Source organism: Hippoglossus stenolepis, chromosome 20 (genome assembly GCF_022539355.2).
Source record: "Hippoglossus stenolepis isolate QCI-W04-F060 chromosome 20, HSTE1.2, whole genome shotgun sequence".
Classification (NCBI taxonomy): Eukaryota; Metazoa; Chordata; class Actinopteri; order Pleuronectiformes; family Pleuronectidae; genus Hippoglossus; species Hippoglossus stenolepis.
In genome coordinates, this window is record NC_061502.1 from 18,414,500 (window position 1) to 18,442,203 (window position 27,704).

General features: G+C 42.5%; 3 protein-coding genes across 4 annotated transcripts; 2 read left to right on the plus strand and 1 right to left on the minus strand.

Annotated features, from left to right (window-relative positions):
* fam89a (family with sequence similarity 89 member A) lies at window positions 1-7,157 on the plus strand. Its single transcript, XM_035143897.2, has 2 exons — window positions 1-407; window positions 2,092-7,157. Exons 1-2 carry the CDS (start codon window positions 159-161, stop codon window positions 2,371-2,373), a joined length of 531 nt encoding a protein of 176 aa, XP_034999788.1. The 5' UTR covers window positions 1-158; the 3' UTR covers window positions 2,374-7,157.
* A 2,052-nt stretch (window positions 7,158-9,209) lies between these two features.
* Window positions 9,210-13,488, minus strand: arv1 (ARV1 homolog, fatty acid homeostasis modulator). The gene is made up of 5 exons (XM_035144534.2): window positions 13,336-13,488; window positions 12,624-12,743; window positions 12,237-12,390; window positions 11,763-11,987; window positions 9,210-11,511 (listed from the first exon to the last, which is right to left on the minus strand). The coding sequence occupies exons 1-5, from the start codon at window positions 13,432-13,434 to the stop codon at window positions 11,381-11,383; spliced, it is 729 nt and encodes a 242-aa protein (XP_035000425.2). The 5' UTR covers window positions 13,435-13,488; the 3' UTR covers window positions 9,210-11,380.
* Window positions 13,489-14,647: 1,159 nt separating this feature from the next.
* Window positions 14,648-27,663, plus strand: ttc13 (tetratricopeptide repeat domain 13). Of its 2 annotated transcripts, none has more exons than XM_047338084.1 (23): window positions 14,648-14,906; window positions 16,512-16,606; window positions 17,267-17,342; window positions 17,442-17,512; window positions 17,968-18,033; window positions 18,387-18,479; window positions 19,040-19,156; window positions 19,240-19,350; window positions 19,837-19,919; window positions 20,065-20,206; window positions 20,300-20,474; window positions 20,589-20,745; window positions 21,184-21,314; window positions 21,399-21,531; window positions 22,172-22,264; window positions 22,470-22,553; window positions 22,822-22,906; window positions 23,101-23,210; window positions 23,667-23,802; window positions 24,478-24,557; window positions 24,722-24,800; window positions 24,915-24,994; window positions 25,251-27,663. In XM_047338084.1, exons 1-23 carry the CDS (start codon window positions 14,663-14,665, stop codon window positions 25,363-25,365), a joined length of 2,556 nt encoding a protein of 851 aa, XP_047194040.1. In that variant the 5' UTR covers window positions 14,648-14,662; the 3' UTR covers window positions 25,366-27,663. The 2 variants fall into 2 exon arrangements, with proteins under 2 accessions (XP_047194040.1, XP_034999975.2); XM_035144084.2 differs by having other exon boundaries at window positions 23,104-23,210.
* Window positions 27,664-27,704: the final 41 nt, after the last annotated feature.

Sequence of the window (27,704 nt, forward strand, 5' to 3'; positions counted from 1 at the left end):
GTTGCCTTCACGGACCCTCGGTGTCTGGACACTTCTTCGGGCTCGTTCGCAGCTGGATCCTCGAGCTCCGCTGTTTCTTTGTGTTTTTCGGGAATCGAACATTTGCACCGAAAGTGTAAAAAAAAAAACTTCCTCGCTCCTCTTCCACCCTCGACGCCATGAACGGGAAGTCTTCGCACGGGGCCGCGGGGGGGATGGCCTGCATCGAGGGGCTGCCGCCGCTGCCCAAGAGCCTGAGCGGCTTGTTGAACTCGAGCGGCGGCTCCTGGAGGGACATGGAGCGGATGTACGTGAAGAAGACGATGATCCAGGACGACCTGAGCCGGGGCCGGAACCACGGCGACAGCCTGCGGGCCCACAAGCCGCCGAACCTGGACGCTGCGCTGGCGCTGCTGCGGAAGGAGATGGTGAGCGAGCCGACCCAGACTCCCTTCAGGAAAATGCGGTATTCTGAAGTCGAAGGGCTCGGAGGCAAACTTAACCTTAACTTGTGGTTGAACTTTGGGGTTTTTACACGTGCACACACCTTTCTGGTAAATTCGGCGTAGATACAATTAAACATGGAGCTTATTTTATGAGGGAAATTCCCCTTTTTCAAACTGGGATCTTGCTCTTTTTCTAACAGCCCTCGTCGGTTTTCTAACACGGGACATTCCAGTCACACGAGCCTCAGCATTTATCTGTGCATCATTTGTCACTTCGTGGTTTCTAATGACCAGACAACAAACATCACCAGACTTTATAAGTTTATATTCTGCCCATTGGAGGAAGACACTTGCAAGCGTGGGGAGTTAAAAACGATTTTTTCCAAATGGAGTCTGGCAGAAAGAACCCCACCACACACACACACACACACACACACACACAGACACACAGACACACACACACACACACCACCCAAGAGAAAACAGGATCAGGGATCAGGCAAAAATAAATTAAAGCCCTTTTAAAGCCAAGCTCAATTAAAAACCTTTCACTGTCTACTTCGTCTTTTATTTTATTGTTGTAATGACACACGAGCCAAACTAATAAAACTCTATAAACGTAAAGGTTTTATTGACTTTTAAAACGGAACTGAATTGAAAACCCTTTTATTTAAGTTTACTCAATCCCTTTCTCACCTTGTTGAGATCAGTGCGATACAAACACAGTTACTTTAATGAGTATTATGTTATATTAAATGGAACCAGAGTAATAAGACACTTGCTTCTCACTCCCTCTGCCAGCAGCAGGGATTTTCATATCAGGACCAGACCTTGTTATCAAGCTCGACTCCTTTTTTATAACGGCTCCTGGACGAACTCATTTCCAGCTACTAGATAAGAAAGGGTCAGATTGTTGATGCAACTCAAACCTCTTAGTGGTTTCGGCTGCAGGACCTTGACTCCAGGCTCGTTCCTCCGTGGCTGTTAATGTGTGACTGAGAGTGTGTCCGATAAGTTGTCTGCTGTGTTTTTAGAAACTAAAAGCTCAGTCACAGCTGTTTGAACTCGGCCTGACTCGCATGTCCGCCCTGTGGGATCTGTGTGGAAGACAATGCTGTGACCCCCCCCCTCACGCTGCATTGTCAGCACAGTGGTATGCAGCCGAAAAGCCCCTTTTGAACCCTGCAGACACTCATGAGTTTGTAATGTTGTGCATCTGGTGTCATAACGTCCGGTTTAATTACAACGACAGGGTCTGGAAAAGTCTAAAATCCAATCATCTGGATTTGTAGAAGATCTGAGCTGATCTTCCACAAACAGTCGGGTCAGATTTGATCTCGGGTCACTTGTCTGTGGTAAAGACGATGGAGACGTAGTGTCTCTGTTTGTAGTCGGAGAGATAACGTGTCCGGGGTTATTCTCCACTCGTCTACTTCACCTTATCTTCCGTTAAGAGGAAACGATTATCAGGCTTTGATCGGCTGACGATTAACCGGCAGTTATTTTGATTGTTCATCAATGTGAGGATTTCCCTCATGTCTTTGTCTTATGTGACGCTAATGGAGCAGCAGTTTAGACCCAGTAAACACTTAATATTCTAAAATGAAATACTTTAAAATGCTGAATGCGATGTGTGTTAATGAGGAGCTTGCTGTGCCCGCTCCAGGTGGGTCTGCGTCAGCAGGACATGTCCCTGCTGTGCCAGCTGTGGTCGCTCCACGAGTCCATCCAGGAGTACAAGGGCAGCTGCCAGGACCTGAGCGCCGCCTCCAGCCTCAGCATGATGGAGAACGGCTACTTCGACGAGGACGACGAGTATTACCCGGAGCCTGGCGCCACCCCCACCGGGGAGCAGCCGGACGGGGAGGTCGGAGACGGGGCAGCGGCTAAGAACGGGAGCGGCATCGGCAAAGACGACAGCTGGGACTCTTTTCACGTCACCATCTGAGGCCTCATTCTCAGCATCTCTCTGCAGATGGAAAGACACTTCGGGGGAAACGGACTGAGTAAAGCTGGAGGATAAGTGGAGCGGCTCTAAAATAACCTTTTGGCCTTGGAGAAGGGAGCGATTGGTCAGAGACGTGGTGTCTCTTTACCGTAGCAGACTGTAAATACAAAGCACCAGCTCCAGCGTGATCGCTCTCCTCCTCCGGTGAAACGTTCACCTGCGGCCCGGTGTCCTGACGATCCGTCGCCGCTGACGCCCTCTGACACACTCTGACACACTCAGGAGTCGAGGTGGATTGTTTTCAAAGACTTTGCATACTCAAAATTAGGCAAAATATATATATATATATATATATGACGTATTCCTTTTTATAATCGGCTCTGCTGCTGCTTCTGTATCCACTAGCCAGGCTCCCTTTTTGGCAGAACGTTTTTTTACATAACCAAGATATATGAACAAAGTTTTATTATTTATTATATAATATAAATAGCTCTCAACGGAAAGTTTGTACTTCAGCTCTACCCGGGAACAAGGGAACAGCATCTACCTGTTGGACGTCCCTGAAACTGGGGAGTGAATAAAGAGGAGGGGATTTCTGAGCTCTGCGATCGACCTCGTTGACGTGTTGATGGAGACTGTGGGGGGTGAATCCATCAGGGCAGAAGGTGTCAGACATCGATAGTGGAGAAAGATGTGGAGATCTGCAAGGGGGTCCTCACTTTCAACGCCTTTCAGTCGGAGCAGACGTTTGCTCTGAAAATGTGAAATGTTCAAAATGCTGGAAACGCTTTGCATTGGTGAAAAACGTGGCCGCCCAGTGGACCAGGCAATAAGTCATGGATATTACAAACTGCCATGTTTACTTTTCATAGTTATGACCATTATTTCTCTCAATAATAACATTGTACTCATCAAGATCTGTGAACTCAGCAATTATTTTGAGTGCAATATTCTCATAATCGGTAGAAATAGCAGCCAAAACTATGAAAATAAAACCCAAGTTGTGATAAACTATAATTATTCTTCAACACAGCCAGTTAGGAAGTGATAACCAGTAATAATCAGGAAACATCTACACAAAACGAGCAATTTTCTACGCAACTTTGAGGCTTTTATTTATATATTCTATCTAAATGACTGGCTTTGATCCACTTCTCTCGTAGCTTGCACTTGATCGTTGGAACAGACTTACAGGAGAATCACAAGTGCATAAGTGACTTTGAAAAGTTGTGTTTCGGTCGGATTGTGAGGACGCTGCTGTCGTCCATGTCGCAGAGCGAACACGAAGCTGTAGCTCTAAACCTGGTAGCAGATATCAGTTCAATACAGGGTGCTTTTATAAAACTGTGTATCCTACAAGATCCTGAACCATTCTCACCGTAGCAGCACATGCAGGCTGAACATCATTTCAGATTCATCAGGGCGACATTATTTCAGCGTTTTCTTACATCCGCTTTTCCATTTCTACTCATTTCTTTTCTCTAACAAGATTGTAACAGGGAGTGTTTGTTGTGTTCAGTGGAAACATGTAAACAAACTGGACAATTCCAGTGTCGTCCTCACGGATCTCTGCGTACAGTCTGAGGAGTGTTTCCATTTACAAACACAGCCTTACTTTAAACTCTATCTTCTCTTTTTCTCTGCCGTCGACCTGCGTCATGTATCTTACGACAGGCCTAGACACTTGGATGTGTGTGTGTGCATATATTCTTAACTTCTAATCGTCACATGAATGCTCTGTCCGGTCTTCCTTCATGTCTGAACTCTCGGCTCGGTCTGTAGCACGTTACCGTCACAGCTCCGGTGAGCAGCAGCTGATTTCAGTCATGTGTTGATGTTGTGTCTGTAAAGATCAGAGACTGGGTAGAAAGATGGAGGCAGGGTTTATAACCTATACTGCAGCAAGCCACCAGGGGGCGATCAAGATGATTTGGCTCCACTTTTAGTGAGCTGTCATGTCGTCCATCTTTATGCACAGTCTACGATATAGATCACGTGACGTCATGTGCACATATGGAACACAAACCAAAGAAAGTGCAGAACTCAAAATGAAATGTATTTGGTTCAAGTTGCTTAAGAGGAAAACATTTGATTTTACTTTGAAGGTGCAGTTCAACATAATCCCTGACGTGTTGAAGAATGTCTCCACGAGTCGTGTGACAGCTGATGAATGGAGCTCGACACTAAACACATGTTATTCTCTGTGCTTCAGAGCGTTGTCATGGAAACACTAATGTTTTGATTTCTAACGACACGGTTATTGTGACATTGATTTCACCGACTGACGTATGAAAGTCTAGAAGATTCATTTGAACACAGTCGCAGCTTAAAGAGCTCAAAGCTTCGTGTGTAGTAACTGTACAGCGTCTGTTGGTAAAGGAAAAGTTTGAAGTTTGTGGGAAATGCACATATTTGTATGAGACCATTAATACCACCGTCATGTTTGTACAGTGGTTAGCTCGTTAGCTTAGCTTAGCATAATGAGCGTTTACAAGGGGAAACCTCGTTCCCTTCGGCAGAAAGAAAATCCACCGGCACGACTAAAGCTCATTAATTAACAGCTCAGTGTTTAAATCTGTACACGAACCGAAGTTCAAACACAACTCGTGTGAACCAGAAGGACACAAGTAAGCATGTTTCACAAAAATGTCAAATTGTTCCTTTACCAAGTTTGATCTTTTTCTGCTTCTCCCGTATTTACTCACTCTTAATCTGAAAACCTTCCCTGTTCATAATAATCTTAATGCGTCTGCAAATGATAACCAATCAGACAGAGATCAATGGTTTCATTATATAATCATCTCAATTGAATGTGTGTGTTATTTGTTATGGAGCTTTTCTTTCCACAGTTTATCACACGTTACGTTTGTTCTGGATCTGAGTGATGCTGATATTTTACAGTCAAATTTGGCCTTTTGGGTCGTTTCAGAAAACGTTGTTCTGTTGTTAAAGCTCACAAACGATCGGACCGATGGGAAATCTTGACCCAGGCCTGTTGGTGGATGTCTACACATTTAGTGCCTTTTAGAAATCTTCAGGTCTCAGACTGAAAAGGTGAAGAGCAAGGCTGGGAGGGAAAATGTAATGTCATTTTCTACAGTAGCAATATAACAAAAGTTCGGTATAAATCAACATAATGGTTATTTATGCATTGTGCAAAGAAAGTGTAAATGTTCTTCCTCACACTTGTGAAACGTTTTGCTGTTTTAGAAAGAGTCGGCCTCAGTTTGTGTTTTTCCTTAAAAGAAATCTGCCTTTAAATTTGAATTAAACAATCATTTATCTACATTTATCCTGATAATGATCAATATTGACTGATATAAATACAGAAATTAGCAGGAGAGACATTTTCATCCACACAAACAGATTTGGATAAATGTTCAGTAATAACAGCTTCTTTCTTCATACAAGATTTATTCAGATCTTTTTAGTCTCCGCTGTTATTTGTCGTCTTCAATTAATATATATATATTCAACGGCCTTAAAATCCGTCACGTCAATTGCAAAATAAGCTCCGTGTGGAAATCCTCACTCGTTCAGCTTTGCACTTGTTTCATTTGTGGCTGTTTCGTGTTCAATCCCCCAAAAACCGACAGCGTCCCGCTCCTCTTCTTCATCACACAGGCACACTGTGCCTCTTGTACAGGAACACGACTGTAACTGAATCCAGCACCGACCAGTTTGAACGGTGCTTTTCACCAACACCAGCAAACTGCACCCAGTGTCGTACACGTTAGCAGTTGAATATTGTGTATTTTCTACTTTTGAAACAAACCCCTCTCTTTTCACGAAGTCGTTGGATGTGTAACGTGGTGACGCCTTCTCAGGACAAACCTGTGGCAAAGTGTGGTTTGTGTTGTTGGGACGAGAAACTTCTTAAAACATTGTAATGTGACTTTATATTATTCGGTCGTGTCGTATTATTTAACATCAATAACTGTACAGATGTAAATGATGTCATGTCCCACCTTTCATTTTTTTCTCTTAAAGGTCAAACTTTCAGTGCGAGTTTCTCCAAATCAAAAAGCGAGGGCTTCTCTCTAGAGCCGAACAATCACATGGAGACATGTTTTCTACTGGAGTGGCCTCAACGGACCAGGATGCATCTCAACCACAGACACGCAGGCGTTGCAGTGTGTGTACACAGCCGTGCTCTCCGTGGTTGTAGGGATGCATTCTGGGAAATGTGAGGGTTGTGGAAGTGGCTGCACCAAAAATAGCAAATGGAGACACTTAATCAAAGTTGATGATGTTTAACGAGTGGGTGTCGGGGAGGAGGTTCATCCCTGTAACGTGTTGATCTGTCGTGTTTCTGCTGCATGAAGAACTTGATTTGCTTCCATGAAAAAGCCTCAAATGTTTAAAAACACATTTAGTTGAAACACCAGTTTGTTCTCCAGCTGAATTAAACTGTCCCGTGAGGAGATTTCTGTTAAATCAGTCGTGAAACGTACAACAGACGCTAACAGATGCTTTTTTGCAGCCGTTTACCAGCATTGACGTACAGAATATACACGTTAACATCCAGCTTTGAATATCTGAAATGTGTGGCTTCATATTTATATGCATTCATTAAGTCCGTATAGCGACAAAAGGTTTTGATGTATTTTGTGTTGTATAGACAAACATTGTGTGAAGCCTGTGTTGTTGTCATCCCTCATGGCTCCTGCTCTTTAACCCCTGAACGACCTTACTACTGTTTCTTTGGACAATATAGTCTCAATGCTTTCCTCTCATAGTTATTATCCTGATATTAATTTAATAAAGTGGTTCCATACTTCTCAGGTCTGGAGTTTGTGTTTTTGTGGAATAGAAACTGAACTATTTTGGTAGAAATGAGTGAAACTGGAAGGAAATGAAGCTTAAATCGGCTCAGAGTCCGTCTCTGAGGTTTGTTTTCTTTGCACATGTCTCCAACAACCGACTTGCTTAAACCTCACATTTACAAAAATATATCGGTTTTGACAGTAAAATCTTCATCTTGTTATCTCACGTTGAAAAAAGATTCCTGATTCCAACCATTGTCTGAAAACTGTGCTGAAATTTAACGGGTTTATTCTTGACCCAGGTTTTGTGGAAATCCAAAAGACAAACAAACAGACAGGAGTTAAAATATAAAACATTAATATTAACTATCCTCTTCATCCTCTCACAGACACATTCAAACCCTGAAAGACTCGACTCTCTCTCCCTCTTCTTCCTCCTCTCTCTGCTGCCCTACTTCTTTCTCTCCTGAATGCATCTCACTCTGACCTGCATGTAAATGCACCGATCTGCATTTTGCAGCAGAGCCGCTGCCACACTGGTGCAGTTCCGCTTTAATTGATCATCTCCGCGGCAGCAGCAGGATGGGGAGGCTTTGAAGTAGCATCTCCTCGCGCTGAGATAAAACTGTTTATGTTTTCATATCCACAGACTCTCACAAACCTCCCAGAGAGACTGAAGAAATGGGTCAAGCAACTATCGTATCTACACATATGTGCAGCATGTTTTCTGCTGGTTTTCTCCACTGAGATGATCAGATTTGAAATATTCAGAGTGTGCAGAGCTGCAGAAGTCAGAAATGTGTTTCTCAGAACGCGATAAACCAGTTGAGCAGACGACTGATGAACATTATCACTTCTGTTGTTCTCCTCTCAGCCTGTTGTACGTTATTCTCTGTGTACAGAGGCCGTCACTCCTTCATGTGCATGACTGGAATCCCATGTTGCCTCTCTCTGCTCTGAGCTCTGGTCTCGTCCTGCCTGTCCGAGCGTCTGTCGGCAGATTAGAGCAGATTAACATAATCTTGACCGAGCGAGCAAATCCAAGGTGCTCTCACTCTCTCCACAGGGGACAGATGCCACATCAGAGCTGGACTGTGACGCTCGGCCCTCAGAGCAACATGTACGAAAACTGTTTTTCAGGCTGAAAGCGACAGTTTGATATTTAGTTCTGTGTTATTTTCAGTAAATCTGATGTCTCAGCGTCCGTCTGCTTCCTTTGGCTTGTTCTGTTCATTCCACTGATTCCACTGAGGTGGGGACTCACGTGTTTGTTTCCTCTTGTTACTGTGCAACATGTTATTAGAATGTCCACACGTCGTGAGTGCAGCTGCACCCAGAACAGCTTTCAATACGTTCTTTACTAGCACTTGTTAATCAACGCAGATTAATGTAATTGGAGGGGTGTGCGTGTTAATGACGACAGTGTTGACACGTTGGGATTATCCCTGCCGGATATTACATCCTTTTTAAAATCAACATTTTCTATTAGCTCCGCCGAGAAGGTTTACGTGTTCAAGCAAGATTTCCCGAAAAAACTACTCGACCTATTACCATGAAACTTGGAAGGATTGGACATGGGACATTTTCATTATCTCAGGGAATAATTCATGGATCTTGATGGAAGAAAGTACATTAATGTGACTGATATTTATGAATGTGTGAAATTAGGTGCAGCTTGATTGAATGTGAGGAGAAAACCTTGGTAGACGTATGCGCTCTAGTTTCTCTCTTCATTTCAGATCATGCTATTGGATCAACTGTTTTTATTCCGGAACAAACACTGATGGATTATCAAATGAAAAGTTAAAACTTCGGTCTCCAGTCTGTGTTTTAAATCAGCCCATTCACTATGTGCATGGAGGGCAAACTGACTTCATGTTGGCTTTATCCTCCAGACCTGCAGGTAAATGGCTGTAGCTGTAATCTGATTAGACTCGGATTAAACCGCTGCATGCCACAGTAATTGAACAACACTTTCCAGACTCCACATTCAGAAACTCTCTCAGCAGTTTTGTTCACACAGACAAATCACAACACTGCAGAAAAAAAAACACTGCTGATAACGCAAAACATAATTCTCATGTTTTATTTACACTTGTGCATCGATTTAATGAATCCAAGCTTTAGATCTTTGTTTTTCCTCAATGAGAAGATGTTGATTTCCACAGAGACTCGGTTACAGATCCACCCAGGGCGAGGACACATTCCACGTTCATGTGCTGTATCCTCAACTATTCACAGACCTGTAATAACATGTATCCATATGCAGAGGCAGCACACGCAAACACACACATGCACAAAATCACATCACAACCCTGAGCAACTGTGTTAAAGTGCAAACATTTTATTTTCTCCTTTCATATCTAGTGTATAACAGACGGTTCCGGCTGCACATGCTGCAACATTAATCCGTTTCTCTGCGGACTGTGCAGTCGGTTTTACATAATTCATCACAGGAACACATGTCGCACCCAAATGTCGAGGGCTGGTCTTTGACAGAAAGCCACAGCTATTTCAATATCATATCTCTCTGCACATTTGAAAAAACAAAGTAAAAAAATACAAAATGATCTGGTTCTCTGCAAAACAACCTTATTATTAAGGTATAATTCACATGTAGAACTGAAAGACTGGCAGCCTCTTTTATTTAAAAGTCAGTTTAAGAGGATGTAATTCTTTCAGCACAGCTTTCTGACTTTAGGGCACTGAACCACCGAAGGGTCCCAGTTAGACATTTGACCCTTCAGGGGCTCCACAGACTGCATCTGCAGACTAACTGCCCAGTTCAGATAAAACTTGAATTAGCTGATCCGTACTGGGGCGTCGCACTCGGAGAAGCTGAGCCGAAATACAAACGCTTCAGCTCGGAGGGTGAGGACAAAGACAATTATTAAAGCGAAGGCAAAACATATTGCGAGGGAATGCAAATAAACTCTCTGACACTCCGGCCTGTAGGCGTTGGTTCAGAAGGAAGGGAAGAGGAACAGCATTGTGAGGTAATAGTCATTAGTAATAATTCTCTCTGTGTCCCTTCAGGGGATGAAGGACAAGACTCTCTCACAATCTACAGCAGCGATAGAACAGTGCATTAGTTTTTGGTCGTTGGGACAAAGTGTCAGAGTTAATGATACATTCACGATGCCTGCAGCAGATTCCACTGAATGTCTCTTTCAATCATCTCCATCAGCAGCAACAGATGTTCTTGTCCGGTAGAAATTCTGCCTCTCGTCACATGTGCCTCAGTTCACAACAACACGACGCCTGCAGAGACGTCTGGGAGTCGAGACAAGCTCAGCTGTCCCATTCCAGCTGAAGTGAGTAAATTCTCCTCATTCCACAGACACTTTGTGCTTCGGACGTTTGTTTCACTGACTGAACATTTGTTCTGTGGACAGACACGTGATCCACATTCCAGGGACAGTGGGTGGAGAACTGGAGAGGTTTGAAGCTAATCAACATGTTTCATCATGAATATTGTAAATCAGACGTCTGGTAAGATTGTAATCGAATATTTATAGTCAGTTGTCAAACGTGAGGATTTGCTGCGTGTGCCGCTTGGAGTGGTTTTACCTATGTTTACACTTTTGGCTTAATTCTTATTTGCTTGCTGTTGTGTGTCCATTCTAGTGTTTGTTTTGGCTCATTAGCTCAGTTACAAAAGTAAATAAGACAAATGTCAACAGGTTTTCTTTACTAACCCTGTGAATCAACATTTATCTTGTGTGTGTGTGTGAGTGAATGTGAGAATTTCACCAATGAGCTAAAGAATGTGAAGAGCGTCCTGTCCACACAGGGAACTAGTTATCGTCCATTTGCAACCTCAGTGTTTGTGTGACCCAGGAATTAGAGCATGTTTAACAGTAATGTAGATCATGGGCTGCTCCTCATGTCGTAGCTCCTCCCCACGGCTGTCCACATAAAGTAATACAAAACAAACACACTGGAATCTTGACATCATTCATTGTCCAGTTGAAAAACTAAAATTAAAAAACAAGATTAAGGATTCAGCACCTTTTCAGCTTGCCGGTTTAAATATCTGCAATCCATGTATCCTGAGAAATAAATATGTTCTGCTGCTCTTCATCTCCGACTGAGCAGTTTCAACCTGTAGCCACGTCATTAAGGCCTTTGCATCCGTCTCTGCTTCAGAGGAACCGATGCTGAAGGTTTGTCAAAAACTGCCTCACTCTGTCACAGGTGGACGTCCACGATCACGTGTCCTTCCCCTGAGATAAGTGACTTCAGTCTAAGTCTGTCAACATCTCCTGGATGCTCCATGGATGCTTTTTACAGACCTGAGCCACGCAGGTCTCTGACAGCACGCCTAAGCACACAGCCATCAGTGACAGACGTCTGCTGCTGTTCAGGATCACTGCAGAAGAAAAGAGAGAAGGATGTTAAAAACCTAAAGAAATCACATCTTTTACATATAAAATCTGAATTATCTGAATATCATATTTGATGGATGGAGAAATGCCTCATCAGCACAGTAAAGCATAAATCACTCCACAGCATCTCATTGTTTGTTGCTCACAAAGAGCTGGTTTATGTGGCGAACAACTCTGGATGTAAGTGTGAGGCTGTGTTTCTGTCATACGGCTTCAGACAGATGTGTTCTCCTACCTCTGATAGCCTGCGAGTTTGAAGTGAGCACAAACAGTTTGATGAGGCCGAGGCAGAGCGGGGAGAAGTCGTGCTCCCAGATGACGGCAGGGATGAGGAGGACCTTCCCGTAGCAGGAGAGCAGCAGAGCTCGGACGAGCAGGCGCAGCTCCAGGTTCCCGCCCTGCAGACGAGCCACCACCACCCAGAGGAACAGCAGCACGCTGCCGCAGAACGCTGACAGCTCTACGGGAGCCACAGAAAGACAAGTCACTGACTTCACAGTACAACAAAGATCAAATTGTTGCATCAACAAGAGTCGCTCTGTGTCAATGTGTTTGCTCTGTAATCCAACAAGCAAGTATTCATCATTCCTTTTCCTTAAGGCCACTTAATCGTAATTTGATCATTGTTTTTGTTAAACATTCTCTGATTTCAGCTTCTTAAACATAATGAATCCCTGCTTTTATTTTATTTAGTTTTGTAAATTCTTACCGAGGGCGGCCAATCCAAACAGGCGGTAGAACTCCCACTCCTTGGTGTAGCGTATGATGTCGGCGGGGTCACTGCTCTGCTCGGAGCCGTGGAGCAGAGACCACCGGAGGTACGCCTCACACAGCAGGCAGAACACACACAACTTCCAGTGAATCTAGAAAGGTGGAGGGAGAAAGAGACACAAACACGACCTGAAGAGACACACTTGTGATCTGGATATACATGTCGGGAATATTTAACTCCCTAATACAGCTGTCGGCATCGGCCCCTGACAATCCATATCGATCGGGCTCTTGTATCGAGTTGATGAAGTAGGAGTCGACAACAGCCTGGAGCTCAACATGTCCGTGGATTTAAAGGGACGTGAATGTAGATGAGGTCACTTACATCCAAGCTTGTGTTGAACAAAATGTGTCTGAACGCCTGCGTCTTGCACAAGATGGCATCAATCAAGATGATGACCGGGTCGTACTCGATGTACTTGTCCACTGGCTTTTGGCAGGACTCCTGGAGAGACACACACACACACACACACACACACACACACACACATATTATGTTACTATTACAGTCCTCACTTAGTTATACAAAATACAATCTGTCAACAGTTTTAAGAAGTTTTTAAACACGTACTACTTCGTCAGTATTTTAACTTGGTCTAGTCCTTGTGGTTCCATTGTTTTTACTTGTCCTCTGTGTAGTTTTTATTCTTCTATTGTTTGTGTTACTTCCTGTTTTTTATCTTAATGTTAACAGCACATTAAAAAGGTGCTTCATAAATAAAACGTCCTTACTTATGACTATCTGTGACGTATGTTGTTGTTTGGGGTTGATGCTAATTAGCTGATTAAAGGGACGATGCTAATATTTCGTTTGTTATTTCGAATAAACGTTTGATTTCCAGTTCTTATGCTTAAACTTATATACTATAAACAAACAGTCCTGATTCCAAACACAACGACGACACGTGACAACAGTAAATAAACTGTGACATTGAATAAATCAACTAAATGACGTAGCTAGTAGCATCGCTAGCTAGTAGCATGGAGGTTACAACCTGCAGCTACACTGAGGTTTGACGCGTGAATCGTGAACGTACACAGATGGTGATCTTCAGGATGCCGTTGCTGTAATCCCGGTGCAGCTCCGTCGCTCCCTCGTTACATTCAACACATCTAAACACGCGTTTATCCATCATCTCCTCTGGGAACCGACTGGAGGAGATGCTAGCTGGGGGGACTGTGCCACCGGAAGTAGGGTGGCTGCTTACAGCCCCCGCCTTCAACATAAAAAAAACGGATTTGTCAACACGTGAGGGGCTGAGAATTTTTTTATTGTTCAAATATTCATGTTCATGTACATCCTGTGCAATGTATTTTTCCCAGTGGATATTTATTAGAGGATATGTTATATAGAGGATATGTTATATGAAACACACTTTCATATAACATATCCTCTAATAAATATCCACTGCAGCAGTTGTTTTTGTTGTTATATTAATAGTAGAAGTATAGGTTGTTGTTGATGAAGTTTATAGCAGTAGCAGTATTTGAAGTAGATGTAGTAATAGTAGTAGTTGTTGTTGATGATGTGGTAATATTAGTAGTAGTAGTTGTTGTTGTTGATGATGTAGTAATAGTAGTAGTTGTTGTTATGGTAGTGATAGTAGAAGTAGTGGTAGTAGTAGTAGAAGTAGTGGTAGTAGTAGTAGTAGTAGTAGTAGTAGTAGTAGTAGTAGTAGATGTACAAACTAAATGTTAGTGAAGGATAGACTTCAGTTCTCCACGTGGTTATGTTTGTACCAGACCAAATTATTAGAAGATATGTTATATGAAACACACTTTAGTTAGTGCAGCACTTTTAATAAAATGAAATAAGATAAAATAAGATAAGATAAGATAAGATGTACCTTCATTGACACTCCATAGAGGAAATTCACAATAGCAGCAGCAGTTGTTTTTGTTGTTATATTAATAGTAGAAGTATAGGTTGTTGTTGATGAAGTTGTATAGCAGTAGCAGTATTTGAAGTAGATGTAGTAATAGTAGTAGTAGTTGTTGTTGATGATGTAGTAATAGTAGTAGTTGTTGTTATGGTAGTGATAGTAGAAGTAGTAGTTGTAGTAGTAGTAATAGTTGATGTAGTAATAGTAGTAGTTGTTGATGATGTAGTAATAGTAGTAGTAGTTGTTATGGTAGTGATAGTTGTAGTAGTAGAAGTAGTAGTAGTAGAAGAAGTACAAACTAAATGTTAGTGAAGGATAGACAGTTCTTTATTGTTTGTACCAGACCAAATTATACATCCGCAGTATTCTACACCTGTAGAGTATGACAGTTGTGAACTTTCGGTTTTAATCTGAAAGGTTCAAGCGGGAACAGTTGTATTCATTAATGTGACGTGTGGGACCGGTCTGACAGCCGCACAGCATGCCGGGACATGTAGTCCGGCTGCGGAGGTGGATCTGCGGAAGCTTCCGCTCGGTGGCGTCACACATGAGCAACATGGCCCCCGGTAGCCGGGCCGCCGCGGTGCTCGTCCTCTCGCTGCTGTGCCTGAGCCGCGCCTCCGTCTCCACCGAGCACTTCTCCGCCCTGACGCTGTTCAACAACGAGCTCCACCGGCAGGGCTGCAGCTCGCTGTCCGAGTGGGAGGAGTACGCCTCCGACTGCGGTAAAGTGCCTCTGCGTCGCCGCCACTTCGCCACGTCCTCCCCGGCACTGCCGCGGAGCCTCCCGGCTAGCTTAGCCCCGAGCTAACGCTGGCTAGCTAGGCTAATAACAGCTAATGAATGTCAACAAGCGGTGACAGAGCACAGGAGATCAGCTCGTGCTCGCACTCTATTAGAGGCTAAACTGGATTTTAAAGCAAGAGTGGAAGACAGAGAAAATGGAGATTATTTTAATTTGTGTGTAACATTGAAGAAAACATCCACATTGAGGTTTATTAGAGCTTCTCTGGAGAGATTTAGACCAAACTCCTGTCAAAAAACATGCAATTGTGTGTGAATTCTACACACACACCCACATACACACACCCCATACACACACACACCCACATACACACACACACACACACACACAGGTATTAGTAGCACCCTGCTTAGGAATGCTATGCTAGTGCAACAGTCCTGCAATAAATCCTCTGTTCACCAAGGTTATAATGCTCATTTATCATTGTAGGATAAATTATGGTGCTGTTGAATTGTGTTGCATTATTAAGTCACTCTTGTGTTGACACATGTTGTGCTGACAGGTGTTTGTGTCTCCTTATCTGGTTTTAGGAGGAGTTACAGTTATTTGGCTTATCAATGAGGACAGGCTAAATAATAACTTATCTGTGTAATACAATTCAACAGAACTGCAAAGAATCCTTTATAATGTCCATTTGTTATTATACAAATATAATGGTGGTTAAAATGTATGATAATGGATCAGAGGATTAAGTTTATGGTGCTCACACAGAATGACAGATATCTGACCTCATACACAATCCATAAAGATGAATCACCACCTCTCTAAAAACAGCCTCAGCAGAATCTGCAGTTACAACCTCCATGACAGGAGGATTTATTGCAGGATTAGACTTCATTCATTTCTGCTTAGTGTTCCTAATAAACTGCCAACTGGGTATTAATTATGCACAGAGCTGTAGCTTCTGTTATATCCCAGTTTTTATGGCTCCCTGTGTCGTTGCATTTCGGTGAAAGAGAACTGGGAGAACGGCGACTGTTTGTACAGGCGGACGTGCTGCAGCTGATCTGCTGCTCCGTGGTCGAATGAATGTGTGTTGAAATGCAGAGATATTCGGATTCGGTAAAATTCCACAGTACCTCTACTTCTTGCATGTTTGCACCCGTGTGGAACCTGTTTGATGATCAGTTCATCCGCTTTGTGATCTGGTTGCAGCGTCTCAAACACGACGGTCGGCTGATACCATTTATCATATCTGATGTGAAACTAAAATGGTTGGGGTTTTCGAAAGCTGGTAGATAAAAACCTCACTGTAAAAGAGTCAGTGAAGAATCTACTGATTAGCCGATGTCCTACGTTTTACATCAGATAAATTAAGAGACATGATGTTATGATTGCAATGGTTTTTCTCTGTGTTACAAACATGTTTACCCTCAAATTTGAATGCAACTTTGAAAACCAGTTATTTGACAGGATGGGAGAAGTTAGTAACTTCCCTTTTTGTTTGAAAAAGTACAAATCCATTCTCATACAACGGTCTGAAGTGCATTAAGTAAAGATTGTGTTGTGAACATTTGTCTTTCAGAGTCATCAATCTTACAGTTGGAAGACCCAGACTGTGAGGAAGGAAGCAACCCGCCCTGCGAGTCAGTCTTCTCACTTAATGCAGAGAAAATCCTGGTGAGAACACACACCCACTCACGCATACACATAAACACACTCACACTCACACATGCAAATCAAGCGACACCGTATGTTAGAGATGAATACGTTAAAAAATGTTTTAATCCAAGCTGAAAAATATTGCTTCACCGGTGGAGGTTTCAGCTCTGCTGCACCTCAGACTTGCAGCATCTGTCGTTTTGTGTGATCAGGAGTTTGTTGCACTTGTAGAAGCACTGGACGTCAAGTCGAATCATATTTCAAAGCCTGAAAGTGAATATTTCTGGATGAAGTTGAAGTTAAGCAGCATAAGTGTGGAAAAGAGAAACAGACCTCGGACATTTGACTGTGTCCCAGTGCCTGAGTTTGTCGTTTTGATGATTTAGCTACTGTTACTTGTTCTGCTTGTGCTATCTGATCATCTACACAAAACCCCAAATGCTGCCACGGCAACATTTGCATCCTGTAATGGTGAACACATTGCTCGGTGTAACCTTGAGAGACACTGAAAAGCTCATTTAAAATCCTTTTACCTTGAAGAAATGTCCTTGATAAATGTTTCTTTCAAAGAGCCTTGAGCCTTCGTGTTGTAATGTGTTTATCTTCACTTTGTCACAGTGACAGTTGTGTAGTTTCCTTCCTGTGCTGTCCCCTGATGTTGTTTTGTTTTTTTCACAGAACCAGGCCAAGTTGTTTATAGAGCAGAAAAAAATCCCCTTCCCTGTAGTGAACCACAACACGAATGAAGAACTTGGTAAGTTAGAAAGTTGATCACACAGAATGCATCAGAAACTGTATTTATGCTGAACTGAATAATTTGATTTCATCATCATCATCTGTCCTCTCGTTGCAGCTATAGGCTACGTGCTGATCGGCAACGGTCTTTATGATGAAGCCATCAAACATTTCTCCCTCCTCCTACAGGTGCGTCTGCATCCAGTTACTATAACTCTGTAACAACTCTGTTTCTGTCGGCTCAAATCAAAGACTGTATATAAAGATGGACGACTGTGAGGCTGGCTGTAGTATTAGTACTAAAAAGTCAAAGGACCTGTCAAATAATTGTCTACAAAGATGGTTTCTGTCATTTAAGGTAGTTCTCATCACACTGATGTTTGTTTCAAGGGTTCAAGTTTGGTTTTAATGAGTTGTTTGATGCTATAAATACCTCGGTACCATGATTCCATCCCTTAATCGCCTCTGCACAGACTCCAGCTCCAAATTACTTAATCGGTGCCAGATGGCAGAGATCGTGTCAGGGATCTTTTGGCTTCATTTCTGGCTAGTGGGAGGAAGTGGAGATGTGCCGTCCATCTTTATTTACAGTCGATGGGTTAAAACCAGTAACATCTTCTTAATGATTAATGTCTTTCACACAGGGTGACCCGGAGCTGGTCAGTGCCATTTATGGGAGAGGGATAGCTTATGGAAAGAAAAGTCTGCAGGTGAGTTGCTTCAAAATATATATAGTATATATAGTAAAGGTCTTTAGATTATTCATAGGAGTTAACTCATACTTATTAATCTATCCTGTTTGTGTCTTTATATTGTTTGAATTTAATTCATTTTCCTAGTCTTGTTTAGTTTTGTGCCAAAATGGTCAATTTAAAAACTGATTAAAACACAATTCTACTCATTTTCTGAAGCCCACAACTTTATTTGGCGGCATAGGAAGGTTTTATGTTAATGCATTTAGTTTTATTTGTCTTAAAATTAAGGGATATATATATATATATATATATACACATAAACATTATACCAACACAATATAACTGCCTTCGCTCTCTCCCTTTGCCAGGACATAAAGAATGCTGACTTGGCTTTGTACGAGCTCAACAGAGTCATCACGCTGGAGCCAAACTGGCCAGAAGTCTACGAGCAGAGAGCCGAGGTAAGAGCCGTTCAGAGCTCTGGTGCCAAAACTTCCTCTGAAGTTCTTCCAATATCATACAAAGGTTCTTTGAATGCTCCAGTGGAGTTTTTAATTGACACAACACCCTTTACAGTCGTCAGCTCTTTGCATCGATGGATTTAATGAAGCTGATAAAACCATTAAACTGATTTGATTTTCTAATTAAACAGCAGAAACTATGTTGCTTCATGTGAATGGATTGTGCACAGCTTGAAGTCCAAGTCACCATTGTTCCCTCAGGGTCGTACGAGGGGTGGTGGGTAGACCAGTAGACCGTCAGAGGGGAACTGTGGGCCATGTAGGGATTTTATCGGTGAGGAGGAAGATTTTGTAAAGGATGCAGAACTTGACAGGAAGATGGATGAGGGTGGGGGTGATGTGCTGCCAGGGCTCCGTCAGGGTGAGAACCCTGGCAGCTGAGTTCTGGACATACTGGAGCCGGTCCACGTCCTTGCTGGCAATACCTTGGACATGATGTTTAATATTTACTCAGCCAACATTACCATAATGTGTGTTGACTTGTGTGTATGTGTCTTTAGATCCTGTCTCCTCTGGGTCGGATCACTGAGGCTCTGGGGGATCTGACCAAAGCCATCCAGCTGCAGCCGTCCGCTCGACTCTACAGACACAGAGGAACGCTGCTTTTCATCTCAGAGGTTTGGGGATTAAACTCCATCCATGTGCATGTTTGTGAACATTTACATCTGTGTGCTGACGCTGTGTTACACTTTCCCACCAGGACTACGTGGCAGCTATGGAGGACTTCCAGCAGTCTTTAGAGCTGAAGAAGAATCAGCCCATCGCCATGCTCTATAAGGGCCTCACCTTCTTCCACAGAGGCATGCTCAAGGTGAGCTCTTCAGTGGCTCATTGATTTTTTAAATGTCTTCATTTCCTCACAAAACTTGGAATAATACTGTTTTTTTAGTTTATTACTAAAATAACAAGTTTGTATTTGTAGCACCAACCTTTTTTTAATCTGTCCTCTGAAGAAAGGACCACAAGATTCTCTTATATCTGTTTACGTTATCTTTCTCCTGTAATGTCATTAGATGTCAAAGACGTCCTTGCACAATCGACATTTTATCAGCACAAACTGTGAATCTGCTCTTTGTCGGCAGAGTCCTTTGTTTGTTCTCCTCATGAAAGCAGGGATCACATGGTCATACTTGTTTCTATCTTTGATGCTGCTGTGTGTAAAGAGTTTGCAGTCTGTTCTAAAAAAGGTCCGAACGACCTGCTGAGTCACAGCTTACCCTCTATCTACATGTTCCTGGTTGCGGTTTCCTTTTTGTGTCGGCAGTGTGTGAAAGGTTGCTGTGTTTTCTCTCATCAGGAAGCCATCGAGACGTTCAAAGAGGCGCTGAAGTTCAAGCCTGACTTCATAGATGCCTATAAGAGCCTAGGACAGGCCTACAGGTACAGCAGTGGTGGTGTTTCTTGATTTCAAACCAGAATAATACAGTTTGTCCTTTTTATTCAGGGTTATGAGAGTCCCATGTTTCCTGCTCTACTAACAATATTTCAACCCTTTGCTCTTTTGGTGTCTTCTTCCTCTTTTCAGGGAGCTGGGGGATTTTGAGTCAGCTATGGAGAGTTTCCAGAAAGCCCTCATGTTGAACCAGAACCACATCCAGTCTCTCCAGCTCCGAGGCATGATGCTCTACCACCACGGCTCCCTGCAGGAGGCCATAGGCAACTTCAAGGTAGAGGACTCACATGACTCATCCAAACTGCACTTTAAGCTACAGATGCACAGTTCACTCCTCATGTTCTCCTCCTGTTCTGTGATTCTTCAGAGGTGTCTTCAGTTGGAGCCCTACAACGAGGTGTGTCAGTACATGAAGGGGTTGAGTCACGTGGCCATGGGGCAGTTCTACGAGGGCATCAAAGCTCAGACTAAAGTCATGCTGAACGATCCTCTGCTGGGACAGAAGGCCAGCTCCGAATACCTCAAAGTGAAATACCTCAGAGGTCGGTGTTTCCCTCACACACACACACAAATAAACAACAACAAACCCCTGGTGGTAGTTATTTTAGGTGATGTCTTATATTCTCCCTCTGCTTTGCTTTTTGTTTTTCCACCAGAGTACTCTCGCTACCTGCACTCCCACCTGGACATCCCAGTGGCCGAATACAACGTGGACCAGGATTTACCAGGAAACTTCAAGAACCACTGGGCCAAGAACCTGCCTTTTCTAATAGAAGACTACGAAGAGCAGCCCGGCCTGCAGCCACATATCAAGTAGGTTGGATCAATAATGGTGACCAGAACTGTAAGCTGTCACAATACACTGGTTTTTATCCTTATCCCTGTTGTTAAAAATCCTACAGTTTGCCCTTCACTTCACCTCCAGCGTGTCGTCTGGAGGAAATCTGCTAAATCTGGTTCCATCACCACCGAAATGTCTCTCCACTGCAGTTAGTAGCAGTTGGTCTGAGCTCAGCGCCGAGGCAGTCAGTGTTTTGTGGTTGAAAGCAAACACCTGCGGTCTTTCCACATGACTTTAAAGCTCAAATCTTCTTATGCCTCTGTCAGCAAAGTGAAAATACTTTCTCTGGTCTCATAAACACGTTTCAGAAGTTTGACAGGTAGCCGCAGTTAAAAAAATCTGCCCACTCCTCGTGAAAGCTCTGATGAAGCTCATCCTCGGCGTCCTCCTCTTCTCTCTGTGGTTTGCAGGGACGTGCTGCCGCAGAACTTTGACAGCTACAGCAGTGAAGTTCAGAAGCTGATATGCACGGCCGACCATCTGGGGGCGCTAATGCAATATGACACTCCTGGTTTCCTACCGAACAGGCGGATACACAGAGGTACCAGGCACAAATGCTGCAGCTCATAAAGATCATTTAGGTGTTGATAACCGGGGTGAATAAATAATGTACATCTTTTTTCAGCCATGGGTTTGGCTACGCTGGAGGTCATGCAGGCCATGCATCGAACATGGAGCAACTCCAAAGTGCGAGTCAACGGCAAGACCAGGCAGATGCAGTGGAGAGACATGTTTGATATAGCTGTTAAATGGAGAAGGTGAGAGGGAGCAACTGAAAACAAAACTATTTAACGTGAACGGATTCATTCTGTTGGTCTCTACGTTTTTCAGGAGGTCAGAATTATTGGAGAGAAAAGGGCAAATTACTTTAAATAACAAGTGTTGTAATAAACTTTATAGACTGATGTAAATTGACAGTTTAAAACAGCGACAACCGATATATTTTACTGACTTAAAAATAACAGACGTTTTAGTATTATATTACTGTTAAAGTAGTTGTGTGACTGTGGTTTGGCCAGATGAACTATTACCAATACACATAAAAATGTGTGTCCACATATTCCAGGAGACGTTCAGGAGCAACTGTTAAATCGTTAATGTCTCCAGGAAATAACCCGAGGGATTTAGGGATAAAGACAAATGTTCATTTATGATTGTTACCAGTTCCTCGTGCTCCGACTTTCCAGAAAAAAGTTATAAATTATTCTAGAGTTCAGCCATTTTAATCTGGTTTTACTTTGTGAGAACCAGAAAAGTTAAATTTATTAACTGGGGAGTTAATCTCTAAATTCACTCCCAGAGTTTCATCATAGCATCATAGAAAAAGAACAAAGTGAACCTTGTACCTATTGAATTTCCCTGTGACTAACTCCAACGGGCTTCTCTCTGTGTTCGTAGGATCGCAGATCCAGACCAGCCAGTTTTGTGGTTAGACCAGATGCCGGCCAGGAGTCTCAGTCGAGGCTTCAACAATCATATCAATCTCATCAGGTAACGAGCTGAGACCCTGAAGACGTGTTCACACACTCATGAGTCCCTCGAGTGACTGGAATTTCCTCGCCTCCTAGACTCTCATCGTTTTAGTCCAAAAATATGTGTTTAACATTCAGATTTTCACTTCCTGTCGCCTTGTTTCCGACAAGTTGACTCCTGCTATTATGTTTAAATTTGCCCTTTGATCTCCTTTTTTCCTCAGGGGACAGATTATCAACATCCGATACCTGGCTTACTTCGACAACATCCTGGACTTTATCAAAGACAGAATACTGGTGTACCACGGGTGAATTACAGCTCAACCTCTTTCCTTTCCTTCACTGAAAAATACATGAACTCAAATGCTACGACAAATCAGCCGAGCCTGAACCCTGTGATTTCACTGCCTGGATGTTAATACACTTCCTACAACGCAGCATTATGTAAATCATTCTGTCCTCTGGGCTTTATTAATTTTGCAGGAAAGTGCAAATGTGTGTGAATGTTTGTTGTGTCTGACGTTTGTGTTTTTGCTGCTTCTTTTTAACAAGTGTGTGTTTTATAATGTCTCCCAGGGCGTACAACCCCAGAGGTTTACTAGAAGTCCGACAGGCTCTTGAAAATGTCAACAAAGTAGAAGATCTTCTGCCCATAATGAAGGTAAAGAGGAGGAGAAGAACACAAATAACGTTAGCGAGAGTAAATGAACTGAAGATGCAATAGATTTAGTCTCAGATTTATATCTAATCTTTATTTGCGCCTCTATATTGCAAAACCTCGGTATCTCCCCCGTCGTTCAGCATCAAAAACCCAGGAAGGTCATGTGTGTGTGTGTTTGTGTTTGTTTTCTGAAGCAGTTCAACAGTAAAACCAGAGATGGCTTCACAGTCAACTCCAAGGTCCCGAGCATGAAGGATGCTGGGAAGGAGTACGACGGTTTTACCATCACCATCACCGGAGACAGGCAAGATTCGTCTTTTATTCATATGTTAGCGTGAGATTCTATAGTTTTATACACGTTCTTCAACACTAAGCTGAAGAAAATCTGTTGAATTTAAACTTATTATTGCAGCAAACAACTAAGCTTCCCCAGAGGACCAACAATCCACTTAGGAAACTACATATTAATCTACCAGGTCCAGATTTGAATGCGGATCTTCTCCAAATTCCACACATTATTCCCATAAACAGGCCTTTTTTCATCAAGATCCATGAATCATTCCCCTGGAAATTGGTTTTCATGTCCAAAAAATTCAATCAACAGACCAAAGGACAGGGGTGAAAACATGAGAATGACAATTTAGTTTTCATGTCTTCTCTTGTGCTGAAGCTTTCCAGTTCATTTGGATCATGATGAGCGAAGAAGCCCAAGTGACGTCTAATTAGTGAATAGTCTGTCTTGTGTGTTTCTGTATCTTAGGGTGGGCAACATGTTGTTCTCAGTAGAGACGCAGACGACAGAGGAGCGGACCCAGCAGTACCAGTCAGAGATCGAGTCCATCTATAAAGACCTCACAGCCAAAGGAAAAGCTTTGATGCTGTCCACAGAACTCGGGGTAAGATTCGTCTAACTGGGAAACTTTTCCCTCTGTTTTACGTTACTGTAAATGTACTTTTTGAATTTTGGACTGTTTCTGTTAAACAAGAACTTGGAAGATGTCATGTTGAAGTTTTGGGGGGAAAAAAGAGTCTGTCTCTATGAACAATAAAGGGAAAAAATATATATTTTAATGTTTTTAGATCTTCCACCTCCTAATTTCTTCTCCTTTCCTCTGCATGAATATCCCAGATTTCAGTTTTCTAGACAGGAAATTAATTCTCTGGACGATATTACAATTATTTTACAATTAGATCACTTTACAGTATTGAGCTGAACCTATTCCCCAGCTGCTTTTTGCACTGTCATGTCTGACTTCAGTGAGTTACAGACAGAGAAACATTATCACCCCCTTGTTGAAACAGAAATGAGAAATCAACACCGCTGGGACTCAACCCTGCCTCTGTTCCTCCTATTGTCTTATTTAAACAGATAACACTTCTCCTGTTGTAACAAAGAGACGTGGACACTCAGTCTGAAACCGATACCTGGAACCAAATGAACGTTCCTCTTGTCTCTTCCTATTGTGTCTGCACCCTGTCTGGATAAAGTGTAAATGAAGGATGTGCACAGAGGAGACGTGTCTGTAGAAAGTGTCTGTGACCGTACAGTTGACTCTGATTTGTTCCGTCAGGACGCAGACGCCTTGTGCAACCTGATCCTCTCCTTGGTCTATTACTTCTGCAACCTCATGCCCCTCTCCAGAGGATCCAGGTAAATTCTGATGAACGTTAAAACATGTCCACAGTTGAATAATCAGTGAGAGACGGTGAGTTGCTGTTCTGCCACGATGTGCTCAGTGACTCGGGTATCGTATTCTAAATACACAGATAAACATGTAAAACAAAGTCCGTCATCCATGACGTGTTTGTCCTCAGTGTGGTGGCGTACTCCGTTGTGATGGGGGCGCTGATGGCCAGTGGGAAGGAGGTCGTCGGTAGGATCCCTAAAGGAAAGGTAACGATAAGGCTCCTTCACATGAATGTCCTGTTACAGTTAGTCTTCATGTCTGAATAAACACCCGAAGCTTTCTGAACATCCTCTGAACCGTTTGGGTTGGTTTTGTTTCAGCTGGTGGATTTTGAAGCTATGACCACACCGAGTCCAGAGAGCTTCAGTAAAACAGCGAAGATCTGGATGAATCTTAAAAGGTGGGAAGTTATTCTTCTTACCTTTCCTTTCCTTCCTGTACTGTACTTTACCTTGTACTCTCATTTCCTTTCCTTATGTTACTGAACTGAATATTTTCCTTTCCTTTCCCTCTGTTTTGTTTGATTCCATTTAGTTTATTTCCTTGTGTTAATGTTCTGTTCTTTACCTTACCTTTCCTTTCCTTGTCGTACCTTTCCTTTCCTTGTCTTATCTGACCTCACCTTACCTGACCTCACGTCTTCTCGTCCTCCTCAGTTTACCGAGCTGGTACCAGAGTCTTCCATCTGTAGCAGAGACGTTCGCGTCGACCAGGACGATGATCGAGGTTCTAAACACAGACTCGTCTTCACACTGTCCGAAGAAGTCTTAACACGACTTCTCCACCGGAGACGGGTCTGTTCGATGAAGTCTTAATGATGGAGCTTCTACACTGGGCAGAACAACGTGACTTTCTTCTTCTTCTTCTTCTTCTTCAACCCAAACCGAACCGGACTAAGATCAGAGTCTGTTTCCCGACAAAGTAACGACCATTATTTGGTTTTTCAAATTAAAACCGCGATTAGTTTCATTTCGGTATCCAAACACACTCCTGCTTTGTTCTCTGTCATCTTTCCTGAAACGCTTCTTCGCACATGACCCCTAACGCCACAGTTGGAAAGTTTATTTCTCATTTTAAATGCATCGTAGTGAAATGTTAAAAAGCAGTTTACTATTATTACCTTTAATTGTATTTTAATCACCACCACAGTAAACAGCAAAGAGCCACAGTCTCAAGTGAGACGTTTCCTCAGTTAGTTAATTAAACATCTTGGGCTGGAAGGAAACGAATACTTCATTTGTATAAAAATGTGGTTTTCTGTTGAAGTTTTTCGGATACACGCAGATTTTTTTCAAAGTACATATGTTCATAGAGTTCAATAACAGATCAGTTTTAACGAGTACTTCATGTTTGGCGTCTTTCACAACGATACTTTGGGTTTGTCCCCGTGTTACCACACTGTTAGTGAGAAATGACAGAGAGCATTGAAGCAGGATGTGTCCGTAAGCAACCCTGTAACCTGATTCTCTCTCTCTCTCTCTCTCTCTCTCTCTCTCTCTCTCTCTCTCTCTCTCTCTCTCTCTCTCTCTCTGTCTCTGTCTCTCTCTCTCTCTCTCTCTCTCTCTCTCTCTCTCTGCGTCATCGGCCTCACACTCAAACGCCCAAAGCACAAAACTCATCGGCATGAACAATCTGTCATCGCACAGACAAAATCCCTATATTTAGTTCACCAAGAATGTTGAATTTTATCTTCAAGTCTGGAGATTTAAGTTTTGAATCGACAGCGTTATGTATTAAAAGTTTTTATTTAAAATTGAAGATCGTAATTGGCACTTTAAACTTCTCCTTAGTTAAACCGCTGCTGTGCTCCGGTCCGACAGCAGAGAAGGAGCTGAGGGATTTTAACGATATGAAACCAAACCTGATTCTACTTTGGATACTTGAAGCAGTTTCTCTTTTTAATTTATTTACTCAACGCTGGCAGGAAGTGTCACTTCTCTTTTCGGGGGCTGTAACCCCAGATTTCTTTTAACGTGACCCATGACGGTTTGATTTAAAGAAGAGTTGCTGACCTGAAACAAGAGGGACAGTCAGAGATTTTAGGTCGAGACAGAAATCAGCAACAAAAACCTAAATTGACAATCAATAATTTGGTAATTTATAGACAAATTTATCACTTTTAACTTTCATAATTAACTAGTAAAGAAAATAACGATTGGCTGCAACTGTTATTCATCTTTTCCTCTGTTTAAAATGGATGAAAATAAAAGCAATTCATTCAATATTAGTGTCATTCTAAAGTTGCTTCAACCCAAATTAACATTTAACATTTAATTGTAATATCACCTTTAAAATATAATTAGTAACCATTGAAACTCAAGTAGAAGCTACAAAATAAGAGCTCCTGAATGTTCCCTGATATCTCTGACTGTTTTATCTTGATGAGGATTAATTACAGGTGAAATAGAAAAGCACACAACAACTGTTACTGTTATTTCCTTAGCGATCATTCTTTAAACCTGCGTTAAATGACATCTCATGAGTTTTACATTTTCATGGAATTGCACTTGTGTTGTTTTATGAAGTGATGTTTAAATCTGATATCCTGTGAGGGAGGATGTGATGTTTACGTGCGGTCACCTCACGAGACTAACTGCTGACGGGTCAGAGGCTGCGTGCGGCTGCGGTCACGTATTCTAACGACTCGTCGATCTGAGTTCAAGCACAAGCAGACAAGTGGTCAACAGGTCATTTAATAGCATCGAGTCCCTCGAACAAAATTCAGTTCATTTCTTATTTAAACGTTTACGATTTAGAGGCCTTTAACATATCATCCCTGAATGTCCAGTTCGTTCATCTTCTCATTCAGTCTGTTCATCTCCGGCCTCACTGACAGTGAATGGCTGACACCGGTTCTGCTCTGTGTCACTTTTTCTTTTTTCATATCAACGATTGTTCTGGTTTTCTTAATGTTCATTTGTTTTTGCGCTGGCTGCTCCAGTCGCGAGTCTCTGCAGAGCGACGAGTGCACAGCCGGAAATCTCAACGCCTCAGACTGGAAGGAGGGAATTTCTTTTTCAATGAATGAGTGAACGAATGTTTAGTCAATAAAACTGGTTGACAATTGTATCAGCTGCTCCTGTCGTCTTTTGGAAACATTTAAGTTTGTG